Genomic DNA, 16,386 nt, shown 5'->3' with positions numbered 1-16,386 from the left:
AGGAGGCACACCTGTTTTAGGAGTTTACTGTACTCCTGTAATAAAAGTGCGCATGATGCATTTTGATGTGTTACTGATTTCTAAGGAAATTATTAGTGTCATTTAAGCTCCCCACTCTTACATTCGCCACCCAACTTTTATCTAATTGCATCCTTATTTAAATAAAGTTATTTTAAAAAGGCACATTCTGCTTGTTTTAGTCGTCCTGTCGTAAGGGGTAATTACTTATTTCAGACTGAAAGCAGTTAAGATTATATTTCTGGTGTTTTCAGAACAGAAGTACTGAGAAGTTGGAGTTTACTTGATAACCGTGAATGCAGCATGCAGCTGAGTGGCAGGCGTCTTGGTTCAACTGAACAACCCCCTCCTCTTGTCTCTTTCAGGATATAATTAATTCTGTGAGTGATGTGTAATATTGTTTTTTTTTTTTTTTTTTTGCATTTATAAAACAAAACAAAACACAAGCTCCTTAAAGGCTGGTTTTATTTTTATTAAAGTGAAAATCCTAAGCATGTACAGTGTTTCAAGCACACAACAATATGATAGGCAACACAAAAGGCATACAATACATTTACAAATCAAATTTTTCCGTGATTATATCAGTACAATTAATTTTTTTATCAGCTCAAACAATAAGATCTCATCAACCCACTATCCACCCACTACTGCTCATCCCTATTATGATCATAAAAGCAATTACACACTCTGTCTTCAGGATATGGCTGAACAACCTCACTTACAAGCAGATCTAACAGATAGCAGATATCTCTCCATACATATTCAAATTAGGTGAACTGAACAGGAAAGATCAAAGTGTGCAGTAAACCATACATAATATATAAAATGAGGCAAACTTCTATAACACAATTTAAATTATTTTAGATCAAACAAAGTAGAGGTTATGGGGCTGGTGTGACAGCCACATAAAAATGCATTACTTGTGTGTGTGTGTGTATATAGAGCTGAATACATGTAATCAGCTAAATTTTAATAGTGCACGTAAAGTTTGGTGAAATTACACTATTACAACATGGAGTGATCTACAATGTGGCAGCACTGGATATTCATTTTCACAAGCAGTAGTTATGCACGAAAAGAAACAAAGTTTATAAATGGATTTTATCTCACATTTTAAAGGAAAATACTTCTCATTTCCAGAATTCAAATTTTTCTCCTGGATCAAAAGAAAACTCAAGTAAATAAACAGCCTTTATTAATGCCTTTAGTAAGAAAGAAAGGGGGGACATTTTAATGATCCCTCATGAAAGGATGGAATATATAAATTAAACAGAGAAAATGTAGTTGTGAGAGGACTCAGGATGTGTAATACACCTTAATGACAATGTGGACTAATATTGGTTCTCTAAAGTGGTCCATGGTCTCAAATACAGATTCAGCTGCAGGAATAATGTATGAATCCTAAAAATGAGTGGTACCTTCCTCTAAAGTTACCACTCATAAAAATAAAAGAACAGTTTGGAACTGCAAATATTTGTTTACAAGACACCTAATTTTCTTTTTTTTTCTTTTTTTTTTAAATAGTCATTGGTAATTGGTTTTTGAATGAAACCTTAATGAAAGATACGTATTGCTCAAGGCAGTGGGGACTCATTGTACACATCCTCCCCAGGTTCCTCCTCTAAGTTCACTTTGGCATCATCTGCGTCCAGCTGCAACAGAAATGTATAGAATTACAACAGAGAAGCCTAAATATTGAATAATGTTTATGAAAAAAAAAAAAAAAAAGACAACTTAAAAATAAAGTCAGTCTGGGAGGGGGGGGGGGGGGGGGGGGGGGGGGGGGGTGAATGTAACAGATAAGTACTTACACATTTCATCTCCCTGGTTGTGAAGAGTGTGCCAGTCATCGCCATACGCAGAGGGATGGTGAGAATGAGAACGAAAGGCAGTGCCAGGGAGAAGGGGCTAATCTTCACCATCCACAGGATGCCCAGGCACACGATCTGGATCAGTGTGAAGAGATGCATCCGTAATGTGCTCACCTGCACAAATGATATGAGAGAAGGGCATGAGCAGAGGAAGGAAGTCAGAGCCAAAAAAATAACATTAAAATACACAAAATGCTCATTTAAATTATGATTACAGTGAGACTGTCATACTATATATGCATAGAAATATCAGGAAAAATAGGAGTGCGTATACCGTCTAACGTGACAGCCATTTACAAAATATTAGACCGTAGTGTTTAATTAACAGCTCTCTAATACAGTCTCAACAAAAACTGAATGCAAGCTTGATAAAGGTAAGATTTCTTGTTGGGCTGTCATACTGGATTGCATAGATTGTACAGGTGTTCCTATTTTCTGGTATTTTAGTGTATATGACGACATCATTGTGTATAAATACTTGCAGAAATGTGAAACTGCATTTTCAAAACATCTTTACATACTTATCTTCAGACATAGGGGTGTATTAAATGTATTAATGATCGGAGTAAAGTTCTGAACATCGTATTTGAAGAGGGTGCATACTTGGGTGGCGTAGGCATCTGAGGGATGATATTTCTTGGGCGTGATCAGCAGAAGCATCCGATCCCACATCTGGATTCCACTCAGAGAGGTGATACCCATGTAGAGGAAGATGCCAAACAAGGCCGTCATAGGAATCATCTTCAGGATGGGTTCCATGTAAATAGAAACACCTGGAAATGACAGAGTAAATGAAAGATTAATAAAAGAAAATGTCAATTCACTGTGATCCAGCATCGAGATGGCAGCACCTACCAACTAGTATGGCAACAAGAAAGCCACTGATCCTCTGCTCAAGCACTTTCTCAATCTCTGGTTTTGGGCCTTTGGACATGACAGTGAGAGCGTTGGCATGGGTGACGGATCGCACGGTGGCAGCACTCAGCCACGGCACCCCAAAGATAGAGGAGATTCCCCCCATGGTGACCAGGATGAGCAGATCAAAGTGGAAACCAGATCCTTTCACCATCTTCCTCTCAGGTTTGCTCACAATCAGCCTGGAGGTCCACAGTGCAGAGACAGTACATAGTTGGTATGCAGACAACAAAACAAAAATCTTGATTTTATTCAGTGTTTTCATTAGTTACAGACAGTAATGCCGTCATGTACTGTATAGTGTCACTCACGTCGTAATCTGGGACTCGAGGAAGATGAGGATGAAGACGAGCAGTGCTGGTACACAGCACGCGGCCATCATCCAAATGGGGAAGGACTGCTTCTCTCCCATGGGGTTGATGAACCAGCCTCTGGCTTTGGGGTTGGTAACCTCAACACCTTTTGGCACAACAAGTTTCTACAAGAGGACAAGATGACATTTTTTTTAGCTACTAGATCTCAAAGGTATGGGTATAATAACTGAAAGAGACAAATAAAAGTAAAAAAACTGCTCCATGGTAATTAACTCTGAATTAATTTTTGAGAATTAGAGAGGATTCTGGGGCTATAAACTAGTTTTATTTGGAGGAAATGACTAAATAAAAGACATACAGATATATCATTGATTAAAATGCACCAATCAACAAAGTGTGAGCGCCCACTGGAAGACTGAACAATGATGATCATGTTGTCCATCATCAATATCTTATTAATAATATACCAATCAAATTAAACATGAGTATTTACGCAGATAAGGTGACTGACCAGACAAAATACATGCCACAAAAAGGTGCTCCAAACCATTAAAGATGTTACCTGAGTGTAAGCATCCTCAATGCAGATGTCGATAGCGATCATGATGAAAATGGCAATCGGGACACCGAAATCTCCAATCAGACGACGGATCTATGGTGTGGGATAAGATAGAGTGTAAAGAAGGCACAACATCGTCACTTCGTTCAAACGATTTTGCATTTAGAATGTAGTTATATGTGGGAAGTCAAAGTTTTCTGGGCGTAGAAAGTTGATCTTACTGGGCCGGGGAGGTAATGACCATTCTTGAACTGACGAAGGAAATATGCAATGAAGAAGCAACCAAACATAAGGCACATGGACAGCAGGGCAGTGTTGGGATAGGGCCTTTCATACTCCACTTCCTTAATGGTGACGTTGCCATCTGGATGGTACTCGGTGTGCTCCTTGATGAGCGGGTGGAAGGGGTTGTCCAGTGTGTCATTCAGATGCTCGTAGTTCAGAATCAGAGGGTGGGCTTTGAAGATCTGATAAAAAAAAGAGGTAAGATGTCAGAGAGAACATTAAAAGTGACACCAAATGAGATGATTACAGTGGTGGTTTGAGTGAAATATATGCGGAGATGAGGTGAGGAAAACCTTGATAAGCTTATTGAAGGTCTCATAGATGAAGATGAGAGAGATGAGGATGGAGAAGATTTCTTGGGTGAAGCGGGAGATGAATCTGACCAGGAAGCTGCCTTCCGCAGCCACAATGATGAATACGATCACTATCAGCCACATCCCCACCCAGATACGACCCACAATGTATTCAATACCCTGAGCCTTGCAGAACTAGTATGGAATGAAAAAACAAAACAAAACAAAATGTATATTAATGAAGCAAAAATAGATTTCTTAAGAATGATTGTCAGGGTTCCAACGTGTGAATCTATGAATGCTACTTATACGTACAGCGAAAAAAGCTTCTTCAAACACCAGAAGTGGTCCTGAGAAGCCGATGACAAGGACAGGCTGGGCGGCAATGAGGCAGAAGATGACACCCTGGACACTGGTGGAGACCATGAGCTCTGACACACCCATCATTTTCTCAGTTTTGTCAGCTAGGGTCAGACAACAGAGACAATTATGAATATAGTTAAAAGGGGTCAGTTTGTACTCATGTTAACATCAGAGATCAATGAACTGATACTCTCTGACTCTCTCTCTCTCTATCTAAGGACTCTCTCTTACCCAAAAGCCCTCCAAAGGTGATGGCCGGTGACAGGGCCGCGAAGTAGATGAAGATGACGGCAGCGAGGACCTGAGGGTTCAGAGCATCCGTGTAGTCGCTGATGTAGTGGCGATAACGACGCTTTATGTCTTTCACCATCCCACCGAAAGGAATGCCTGTACGGGCCAGAGGGTCTTCCCTCGGAATATCTGGGCCTTCATCAACTGGACATGTAAACAAATCAAATTGACATTAATATTGATTATAGCAAATCTGCTCTCATTTCTCTTTTGTTTTTAGCAGTGTCTCACAATTAAGACCACATTTCCTGAAAACGTGTTTGGTTCCTTTTGCAAGGAGGTTGTTGCTGCTTATCACTTCTCCCACCCGAATTGGTCAGCATATGTTTGTTTTTCTCTGTTATGTAACTAAAGTGGATACACAAATCAGAATTTTTTTGTTATTCACTTGTTTTAGCATTTACTAAATGAACAGCAACCTCTTCCTTTATTGTGATATAAAGCAATCCAACAATTACAAAGTAGAGGTTCTCAGTGATTGTCTTGTTTTCTTACAGTAATTATGGTTTAAAGCTATTGCATTAATATCTTCTCAAAAGTATCTCAAAATGAATGTTTTAATTACTTCTAATGCTATATGGAGCACCTTTAAATTAATTTAATATCTGAATATGCATGTTTAAGAAACTTAAATTCAGAAGTAATGTAAAAAAAATCATTATTTATATATATTTACGAAACATTTTAAAGAATAATATAATGAACACATTAAAGTGTAAGGTCAGAATGGCATGTTGGCATTAGTATGGTAGGGACGGTGTAAAACTGTCTTCAGGCTACAAATGTTTGGTCTGTAGAAAGCTTCAGAAAGCAGCTGGACACTGTATAAGCACTGTGGTGTACGCTGACCTCGGACCCTGTCACCAAAGGCGAGGCGGGTGTCAACAGGGCGCACTCTGTCAAGCAGCATCTTCCTCTGGTAATCGATGATTGGCTCCAGCATTCCTTGCTCTTGGATTTCAGTGGGAGGGATCACAATGCTGCAGTCCATGAAGTCAGCGACGGCATTGGTCAGATCTTTTTCGTTCTGGGCCAAGAAAGCCTCCAGACTGAACACCTAATGACAGCAGCGATACAGAAAGCTTTTACTCTCTTGCACTTTTATTAGCAAACATAATTATATTCCATAGAAATCAGGGTATTTTACGTTGGTAGGATTGTATGATCTCAGTCCTAAAGCTACATGCTGCTGTGCCTTATTTTATCTCTCTACTTTCTCTTCTTTCTCACCCAGTCGGCCATTAGAGCACCCATGGCGCGCCCAGTTTCAGTGTAGTCTATTTCGCTCTGGCTGGGGCCCACCAGGACAAAGACGTAGCGGACAGGGACAGCAATCTCCAGGGCAGACTCCATCACCACAGAGTCACTCAGCCTGACAAAAGACACCACTGGCTTCTCCAAGAGGTCCAGGGCACCTATTGGAAGCACCCTCTTTGAGTCAAACCTGGTCATATACTTACAGTACAACAACCTGGAGACATATGACTGCTTTTGAATAACATAGACGTACCTGAGAGGACAATTGAGGCCTCCATGTTGTCAGAGCTGTCTCTCTGCAAAAATAACAGTCCAGCAGTGTAGTAAGTGTAAACTCTGTTATGTTAATACATGTTTGTGATATTGATGATTACCCAAATGATGAAAAACCAAAGCTTAATACCTTCTTAGTTACAGAAAAGGCCTGCATCTCAATGTCTCCAGAGGCTGTAACCACAGGTCCCCCAGCTTGACTGGAAGAACAAATAAAATCAGCACATTCTACAAAGATTTTCATGTCATTATTGTCATGTAGAAAAAAACTATGAAATAGAAGGTCCTGTGGGTCACCTGCGTCTCATGAGGAGAGCTCTCAGCAGAGCATCCCGATCGTCGGCACGAATCTCATTTTTTTTCAGGAGCTCATCCGCCACCTTCTCAGCCACAGCAGACAGACTGCTGGCATTCAGGTCGAAGATGAAAGCACCTGAGGACAGACACAGGCTCACAGTTTGATTTTATCCTACTGTAACATATACTCTGATTTCTGTTTCATTAAGGGTTCCAAAGTCACCTGTGCTCATGAGCTTGCGGAGCTGGATCAAGCTCTTGAAGGTGAGATAGGAGACATGAGAGGAACCCCATTTTCCTGTGCGAAGGTTGAGGTTCTCCTCGTAGCCCATCCAGCGGCCAGTCTCCTGCCAGGTGCTGCCCTGGAGCTCATTCAGCTCCACATAGGCCTGTGGATATGTAATGTGGTTAGTTAAAAAACATACCAGTACAGAGTGAATTACATTAACTTCTGGCAAGAGTTAAGAATGTGGACTAACTTGAGCGTCCCCTCTTGTGGTGGCATTGGTGTTTACGTTCAGGTTGGCTGAAATAAGGAGATAGAAAAGTGATTTAAAAAGTCAAAATTGCCAAAAGCTGCATGGACTTTAAGAGCAACCTACCCTCTAAATTACTGGGGATGAAAATGGCTTCCATGGGTGGCTCATTGTCCTCCTCCTCCTGCCTCCTCCTCTCCTGGTCATAGATGTCACTGTGGCCTGGTGGAGTTCTGGTTTTGTGGAGAGACAGAAACATTAACAGAGACTAAAGATGAACATGGGGTGATGCTCAACACCATCAGTGTCTCACCAGATGTTATGGGATAAAAAATGTGGGATTCTTTGGAAAATGCACTCCAATTATTGTGTCTGTAAGTGAACTGAACTCCAAAGCCTCTAACTGTAGTTGGTAAATGGCTTAAGATCCATCCAAGTAATGGTCTCAATATAGGCTGACAGTCTAAAGAAATCTGTTATTGGTGCTATTCTGTCCATGGCCAGAAGAGGGCAGGGTTGCTCAACCTATCTCTTATCATAGGTATTGACTACTTGGCCCTTAAACTGTTTACCCTGACTTCAAACTCTAAGGCACCCTGACCACAGGCTGTGTAAAAATCCCAAGTCCTTTCTTGGATTAGCTATGCACAACCATGGTCCTAATGCTGTTAGGAAAGGTATTTAGCGGTTCCTGTATTTCATTTAAATAGCTAAGTTGTAATTATGTCTGTGAATCTTGATTTTTTTTTTCTGAAAGCAAACAAACAGAAAAGGAAAAACAACCAGTTGATGTCTATAATTCCAAGCCCTACTATACTCTGATTTAATGGTAATTTGGTTAATGCCGAGTATTTCTGTGGTCTACTGGTGTGGACACTTGTAAGTCACTACCATGAGAATTTTTTTTGCCACATATTGTGAGTTCAACATAGATCTGACCTCAAACCTGCTGTAATTAATTTTTTTGGCCACATGGGGGCAGCATAACAAGCTGTTAACACATTATCACCTTACAAAGTTGACATGGTGAATGTGTTGCCTATTTACTCATCCAGTAGACATGGAGCAACATAAGCATTCATTTAAAGTCATATTTCTGGCCACTTGGCTAATGTAAGTCCAATGTTCACTTTCCTTTTTAGCTCAGTTTTGATTTTTGCAAAAAATCTGGCTTTTTAGCTGCTAAATTCTTCCCTATGTTCAAAGCTAGTTGCTAACTTTGTCTGTTTGCTGTTTGGTGCTAAGCAGTGGAAAACTTTAGTTGAAAATTGCTGCATGCTGGGACTAGAAATGATATTGATGAGAGTAATGAAAGTAAACTGCAGCCAAAAAACCAAAACAATGAGCTAAAAGACGCTAAAATGCTCTGTAGAGCTGAGAGAAACTTCCAAGTTGGGTGATAATTCTCAGTGGGTTTGTTACTACAAGCGACACCTTTCAAATTACACAAAGTAATTTATGCAATGTAGCAGCTTTAACTACTTATAACTTAAACCTAAATATAACCAATTGAGTGGGGAAACCTTTTGGGATTTACTGACATACTCACATCAGGGAAAGAAAGTCCCAAACTTTTGTCTTATCAGAAACATTTTTTTTTTTACATGAATGCAAAGGCAACCTTTGTAAATAAACAGTCTGTTTAAACAGAAAGACCTCACAGAGAGAAAGGACTCACAGTCTGAATGGAGAGGGGAAGGCTGAGTCATTGTCTTCATATGACATGTCACTGCCCTAGAAAAGAGGAAAGAGATTTACTGGAAGAAAGTTGGATGAAAATATATATTGCTGCAAGATTTATTGATTAAACCCTATAGTCTGCATCCTGAGTCATTGTCCTAGATTTCCTCTCTCTGTGAGAAAGGCTTTGAGAGCATAATAATATCATAAGTAGTTCTTATAATGCAAGCGTCCTGAAACTTTATCTGGGTAAACAACTATGGTGCTTCGTTATTACAATATATATCTTGCAGCAATTGTAAAGTTTATATTGTATTTTGATGTCAGCTTTAGAGTGAAGATGTTAGACGTCACACTGCATATGAAGGAAAAAAAAGGACCAACCTCCTCAAAACTGAAATGGTTTTCCATTGATGTTTTTCAGTCTCAAACCCTCTGCTACTTTGTGCATTCCCTAGGACAGAAAAGGGAATAAATGAACATAAAAACAAGAATATAATAATTATACGAGCTACATCAAGTTTCCCATAACTAATTAGAAATAACTGATGACTCAGATGGGACCATTAACATTAAATCTTCAATTCCTTTACTGGTGATTTTTGGGTTGTGACAGGTGCACCTGCAGCATCCAAAGCATGGGATTTGTAATAAATATATATTATACTCTTGTGTGTATACGTGTGTGTGTGTTTTTTTTTTTGCTATTGAAGAACAGGTTCCTCTGCCACCAAAGATCCCAATAAGGACTTTTATCGCCATCTAACACAACACAGCCGCTCTGACTCTGTCTGCAGAGCCATGGCTCATGACAGATAATCAATCAGCCGTTGAGACTGTGAGCTACGTTATAGTTTAAAATAGAGGACTCACAGAGCACAGAGCCTTATCTTTGGGTTACGCCCTTCTTCAGCAGCAGTACAGCAAATAACTTGTAATGTTATAATGCAGCATATGCAGCTACTGTAACCTCCAGCAATATGAAACTGTTACATTTAGAGAGAAATACTCAAAACTCAACAATCTACATCTTATAATTTAATATTGTATATAGTTTTACATTTCAACTTAATAAACAACAGTAAGGCACTTTTTTGTAAAATTGCAATTGCAAATATCTTTTATCAGAGGCAAAGAGACTTCTGCAGTAAACAAAACGTGCCATTATTACACAACCGCTTCATACTTGCTCAAAAAAAGAGGGAATGAGTACTGGTTCCAAAACAGATCTAAAGATAAGGCCAGTACATCTGAACAAGTATGCTGCTGAATATTAACAAGACTTTGCTTTTTAGTGTTTTTACAGAGAATATACAGGTAGTTTAACACAAAGCCAAGACAATTTTAAAAATTATGAACATCCTCGCTGGCTCAAAGTGCTCAAAGTCAACTTTTCAAAGATGAGAATCTCACTTGACCCTGACCTCCAATGAGTAAAAGGCTTGAAATATGTTTACAGAAAATGCATAACAAAATATTTTGTTTGTAAAGGTTAATCCTTATAGAATAATCGTTTCCAAGAAAATAACTCAAACTCAACAAAATAGTTAAGACTCTAATCTCCTGCCCTTATCTTACAAACACGTCAAAGGCCCAAAAGGTTAGAATATACTGCTCTGCAATCAAGATACATTCAAATATCCATCTTGTTTGACCTCTATCCTCTAGTCCAGTAGTGCCATGAAGTGTGTCTGACCCCTGTCCAGCAAAGGCCACACCCCTACCTGCATGCAGGTACTCCCACCTGGTCTCCAACACTGGGAACAGGACGTCCGCTGTTCTGTCAGTCAAGACGAGCCCGATGATGAAGTGAGCTGGGACCAACGAAGATGAGTTTCAGTGACTGAGAGAGGAGCGGGAACACCCACATGAAACTACGTCGACCCGAAGAAGTGCTGTACCCCACTACCCCTCTGGTTGCCCAGCAACCTGGCAGGGGGGTGGGGGAGATAAGACGTATGTGACAGACAAACAGCCCTATCATTTAGGGACACCTTGAGACAGGGATATCCCAGCCCTAGTTTGCCCGCTCTGCCCGCTCAGCATGAACCAGGTTCAAGCCTGGATGCTAAAACTCAGCCTGTCCGAGGGGCACATGGGGGTAAAGAGGGTAGAAAAGGGGGCAACTTTTTCTATCAGTTGGATAGCATCTTACTATCTTGTTTACGTACTGGGGATTCCCTTACGATGATGGGGGGTATCTCCTCTTGATTTTATTGAGAAAATTGATGTGATGAACACATTAACGTCAGCTTTTTCTGTACAGCTCTAAAGCTCACATGGCTAGTCTGCAGTGCATGTGACATGGCAGCTACATGGTTAGACATCTTCTGCAGCTGCCTGGCACTGGATTCTGGTGGTCCAACCCTGTCAGATGACAGATACTGACACATGGATGCAGCGTAGACTGGTGGACTGGAAAACATCATAGGTTGATTGTACATTTTTAAAACATAGAAAACACTGTAGACTGTGATAACAGTTTCAGCAGTGCTGCTGCTGTCAAAGAATGGAAAACTGAATTAATGGACACATGACAAGGTGATTAGTTTAGTGCTTTTAAACAGGAAAACCTACTAGGGTGCACTGAGGAGTATGGTGGCCTACCCTAGAAGATGAGAAGAATTTTTAAGGTGTGTGTAAGTTCTTGCATACCAAGTCTTATTGACAGGTACGTAGGATCAAAACTTCTTGACTGTGAAGAAACCAAAGAATCCTGCAGACTGTCAGTCACTTCTTCTCAATTTACTATAAACTAATAAAGTGAGAACAAATGATCAACAGTGTGCAGGAGTCCTTGGTTTCTTCACAATGAAGGTACTCTCTCCAATATTTTTTGATTTTATTTTTTAAGCAACAATAAACGCAAAACACAACAACAAAAAGCTCCACTTATTTAACATTGGAAATCCACTCCACAAAAAGAAAGAGAAGAAGAAACAAGGCTGATACAATAAAGACAAACTTATTCTGCATAGTTCAACACAAGTAACATTCTGTCACTCTGCCAGATCCAAATCTTTAACATGATTTATAAAGAATCCCCAAATTTTATTGTTTATCTTTTAGTATATAAGGTATTCTTTCTAGTGAGATTTTGACATCATTTATCTTAAATGGGTAATATTTGGTCTGTGGGTTTTTCTCCAAAACAATGTTATTATCTTATTGGCATTGAGGAAGCTATGGTCCATCAATATTCGTTCATTTTTATTATAATTATGTCCTTCTGGATATAAACCAAGTTAAAATAATTTAGGGTCAATTAATTTTTCTCATGTCTCTCTGACCTCTTCCCAAAATGTTTTAATCTTTCTACACTGCCAAATGCAGTGAAACGGTGAAACAGTGTGCCTCTGTGCACTTAATACATATGTTTGGTATATTTTTATCTTAACGATTTAATTTGTCAGGAGTTACATAAATTCTCATTAACCAGTTAAGATGTATTAATCTGAGATGTACATTTACTGTCTGTGCATGAACTGCAGCACAGGCCAATTTCTATTGAGATTTCAGTTTCCAAATCCTTGCGCCAAACATTTAATTTATAGAGTGAACTCTCTGATGAGCAGGATGTGAGCAGATTATAAATCTCTGATATGATGCCCTTTCTTAAACAGTCATCCTTGTTTCAATGTGACTGTGGAGGTCTAGTAAGTGTGTCATTTTGTTTTTGTTTTTACAAAGCTTCTCAGCTGTAGGAGTTTAAAGAAGTGTTTTCTATTCAGGTTAAATTTACACTTCAGTTCTTCAAAATACATCATAATATCAGAATTTGTTAGATACAGATATTGAATCTTTTCAAGCCCTTTAGAAGCTCAGAGTTTAAATGTAGTATCTGCTCTTCCTGGTATAAAAAACTAATTACCCCATATTGGACTTTTCTTTTATATACCTTTTACATCATAGCAGATTTAAATCATACGTTTAATGATTGGATTGCCAGTCTGCCTGTTTAGTTTTTTCTCTGTGTCAGAGTATATGTACACGGGAACAGGCAGTTTTAGATCATAGGATTTCATTTCTGTCCAACAGGGAGTGTCAAAGGTTGAGAAATAGAACATAATGGACCTCAGTTGTGCAGCCCAGTAAATGGATCTAATGGAAAATATGACAGAGACAAATGAAGCCTTGCCCTTCTATTGTTCCACATAAAATCCCACAAATACTTTTTTGATGTTTGAAAACAAATCTGTTGGTGGTGGCAGAGGAATGTTTTGAAAAAGGTAGTTGTTACTGAAACAGGTAGGGATATCCAGGTATTAAATGAGTCATTAATTCCTTCCATCCATTCCTTCCATCAAAGGTCCATAATTAGGTCGTATCCCCAAGTAGATGAATTGTTCTACCACATTAAATTGGATCACTTCAGAATTTGGATTCCTTTCATTTTCACTAAGAAGTAATATTGCTGACTTTGTTTTGTTCACTGCATATCCTGAAATGTCACCAAATGTTCTTATTAACTGTTGTAAAGCTGGAATTGATTTGTTTAATTTTGTAATAAATAAGATTATATCATCAGCATACAGTGCTAACTTTTGTTCAGTCTGTCCAGCTGTTATTCCATAAATTTGTGGGTTTAATCGTACTGTTATTGCAAAAGGTTTGATTGCTAAAGTGAACAATCTTAGCAGCAGCCTCTTTTAATATTAATTGGTTGTGAAAAATTCCTATTTGTCAAAATTTCTGCTGTTGGCTTTTTATATATCAGATGAACCCATTTTCTGAAGTTTTCTCCAAACCCAAACCTTTCCAGAACAATGAACAAATAGGGCCATTTAACCCTATTAAAGGCCTTCTCTGCATCCAATGATAGAAGAGCTGTATATGAGTATTAATAATAATTAATATTCTTCTAACATTATGAAAGCCATGCCTTCCAGTTATAAATCCATTCTGGTCTCTATCAATAATTCCTGGCATCAAGTTTTGTATTTGTCTTGCTAAAATTTTGCATAATATTTTAAGGTCAAAATTTAAAAAGCTTATTGGCCTCATATTTATTAGAGGCCTCCTCTGGCCGGCGATGAAAATTAAGCTGTAAATACATCTCCAGCTCAACGTCGCCTTATCTTAGTACCTTCCTCATCCAAAATATGTGTTTCTTGTCGGAATACAATTTTAGAGTCCATATGCTTAAGCTTATTCATTACCTGTTTTATTTTTTTAAGCTTGTGTAAACCCCTGCAGCTCCATGACACAAAATTAACCTTTACTCTTTGAGACGTAGCTAATAATAAACATTGGATTACCTTCTAACGTAACTCTTTCATGTTTAAGGAGCACTTATATAAAAATTAATCCCCTCTTCCCACTCACCTGAGACCCTCCCCAAAAAATTACCACCTCTAGCTATCAACATCTGACTGTCCTGTCTCCGTGAGGACAGTCTGTCCATCATCTGCTTTAAACCAGAACGCACCCAATAGCACATTCACTGCTGCATTGCAATTAACGAAAATAAACCAACACTTTACAAAAAAGCAAACTCCATGGACCCCCCTTCTCCACTTGTTATCAAAAGTTGAAGAAGGAACAATAAAAGCAAAAACTAGAAAAAAGTCAGGAAAAAAAACAACATAATTTTGTGTAAATTTGTGTAAATATGGTAAATTTGTACCCCCAAGATAAACCCAGGTCAGCTAGAGGGATAAACTTTCTCAGCTGCATTAAATGTTGTAAATAAAGTTGGTATGAGAGAAAACAACACACATGAGTCAGTTGGATCTGGTTCGTCAGAGTTTATTGACAGCAGTAAGCTCTCTCTTTTTAATGGACACATTCACAACAGTATCCAATAAACAGAAAGGCAATGCACAGAAATACCAGTTTTGTTATCACCTGCTGTAGAAGCTATCTGCTGTGTGCACGTGTCTCAACATACAGCATACAGACACTCCCAGTCTTATGTCATATGGCTGTTTCATACACTAACACGTCTGCACATATGTTGCTTTACTTGAATGCAAAGCACGAAATGGCAGTACTTTGACAATTTGAAATATTGCTTTACACAGTGCCAGATTTGAAAAATGTGCAAAATATCAAAATATATGATAGATAGAGTACCTAGTTTGAAATTATATAACTTAAAGCATGTATAACATGAAGCACCAGGCATGTGGATGGTGTGTGATTTGGAGTTTTTAGTTGTCTTGGTAATAAACTGCAACTAAGAAAATGATAGGAAAAAGCTGAGAGGGAAACATAACTGACTGAAATATATCATGACATATCAGTCAGTGCTTGTAGATGATGATAGGTGAAATTTGAAATGTCATTGATGACCATTGTCAACAAAAAAATCAAATAGCTACAATGGCAATGAAAAGTATTCACCCCCCCCACCCCCTGGGGAAGTTTTCATGTTTTAATGTATTACAACACTGAGTCAAACACTGAGACACTGATCAATAGAAAAAGACCCTTAAATGTCAAAGTAAAACAACAAATCATCACTGGTGCAGCCTATTGATTTAGCCATATACTGTAATTAGTGAAACAGAGATCACCTGAGTGTAGTCGAAGGGGTTTTAATTGACGGCAGTATAAATACACATGTATCTGAAAGGTCAAACTTGAATACTTTTTTTTTATAGGCGCTGAACATTTTCAAACTTCTTATTGGAGGACCAACTACAGCAGCACAGATGACGTCTATCAGCATTAGAACAAGCAGGCTGGTGTGAGTTATCACTGAGAGCCAGAGCCAGGACTCAAGACCCACCTAGTCACAGTGTGCTACACTAAACTACACAAGTAGAACAAATATATCACTAGCTAGAATACTGAGAGGGCTGTTGTAACTTCCATTTCATTTACATAAAAACATGAATTAAACCAACATTACTATTCAGATTCAGGCCAGAATAGTAATTGGTGTTTTTCACAGACTGAGATCTTTTTTTTTTTTTTTTTTAATTATAATCAACAATTTCAGTGAGGATGATCAGTGATTCTCATTTTCTATTTCCACTTCCAAAATCAAATGTTTTAGCTGTATGGTCTCTGACTCATCACTTTTCAGCATGCTCCAAATTTAGATGATATTAGCTTTTTTTCTGGCTAAAAAGGCAAAACTACAACAATTCTGAGTGGTTAATAATGTTTGTGGCATGTAGTTACAACCTGAGTATGAGTTCTGAGCTAATCATATAAATAAATAAAAACATTTTCATTGCTTTCCTGTTTGAAAATCAATTTGTGGAAGAACAAAACTGTGAAACCACCCTCAAGGGGTTGTTGCTGTTTTGTCAGGCTGCTGCACATTTGAAGAATTTGACCTCTTTGTGACAGTACCCTCAGCTTGAGATGGGGGGATGCCGGACTGAAAATGGTTGTCTTTGTTGTATTTGGCGCCCCTTAGCGTGAACAATGTGGCAAAAATACTGCATGACTAAATGACTTATCATTCCCTAACAGAACTGAATCAGGATTTTCACAAAGTTAGTAACGCCACCCTTATGTTTCCTGTTTCCTAAAAGTGAC

At 38.6% G+C, this 16,386-nt stretch overlaps 1 protein-coding gene across 2 annotated transcripts; it reads right to left on the bottom strand.

The window, feature by feature from the left end:
- Window positions 1-466: 466 nt before the first annotated feature.
- Window positions 467-10,772, bottom strand: slc4a1a (solute carrier family 4 member 1a (Diego blood group)). Of its 2 annotated transcripts, none has more exons than XM_067570650.1 (21): window positions 10,637-10,772; window positions 9,277-9,346; window positions 8,891-8,946; window positions 7,339-7,445; window positions 7,216-7,262; window positions 6,960-7,125; window positions 6,737-6,872; window positions 6,570-6,639; window positions 6,420-6,462; window positions 6,140-6,324; window positions 5,759-5,966; window positions 4,850-5,053; window positions 4,571-4,719; window positions 4,256-4,450; window positions 3,899-4,144; window positions 3,681-3,770; window positions 3,116-3,282; window positions 2,745-2,986; window positions 2,493-2,662; window positions 1,830-2,003; window positions 467-1,670 (listed from the first exon to the last, which is right to left on the bottom strand). In XM_067570650.1, the coding sequence occupies exons 2-21, from the start codon at window positions 9,301-9,303 to the stop codon at window positions 1,593-1,595; spliced, it is 2,760 nt and encodes a 919-aa protein (XP_067426751.1). In that variant the 5' UTR covers window positions 9,304-9,346; window positions 10,637-10,772; the 3' UTR covers window positions 467-1,592. The 2 variants fall into 2 exon arrangements, with proteins under 2 accessions (XP_067426751.1, XP_067426750.1); XM_067570649.1 differs by having other exon boundaries at window positions 10,617-10,771.
- Window positions 10,773-16,386: the final 5,614 nt, after the last annotated feature.

The sequence above is a fragment of the Thunnus thynnus genome, chromosome 17 (assembly GCF_963924715.1).
Source record: "Thunnus thynnus chromosome 17, fThuThy2.1, whole genome shotgun sequence".
NCBI lineage: Eukaryota > Metazoa > Chordata > Actinopteri > Scombriformes > Scombridae > Thunnus > Thunnus thynnus.
This window is presented reverse-complemented; position numbering and strand designations above follow the sequence as displayed.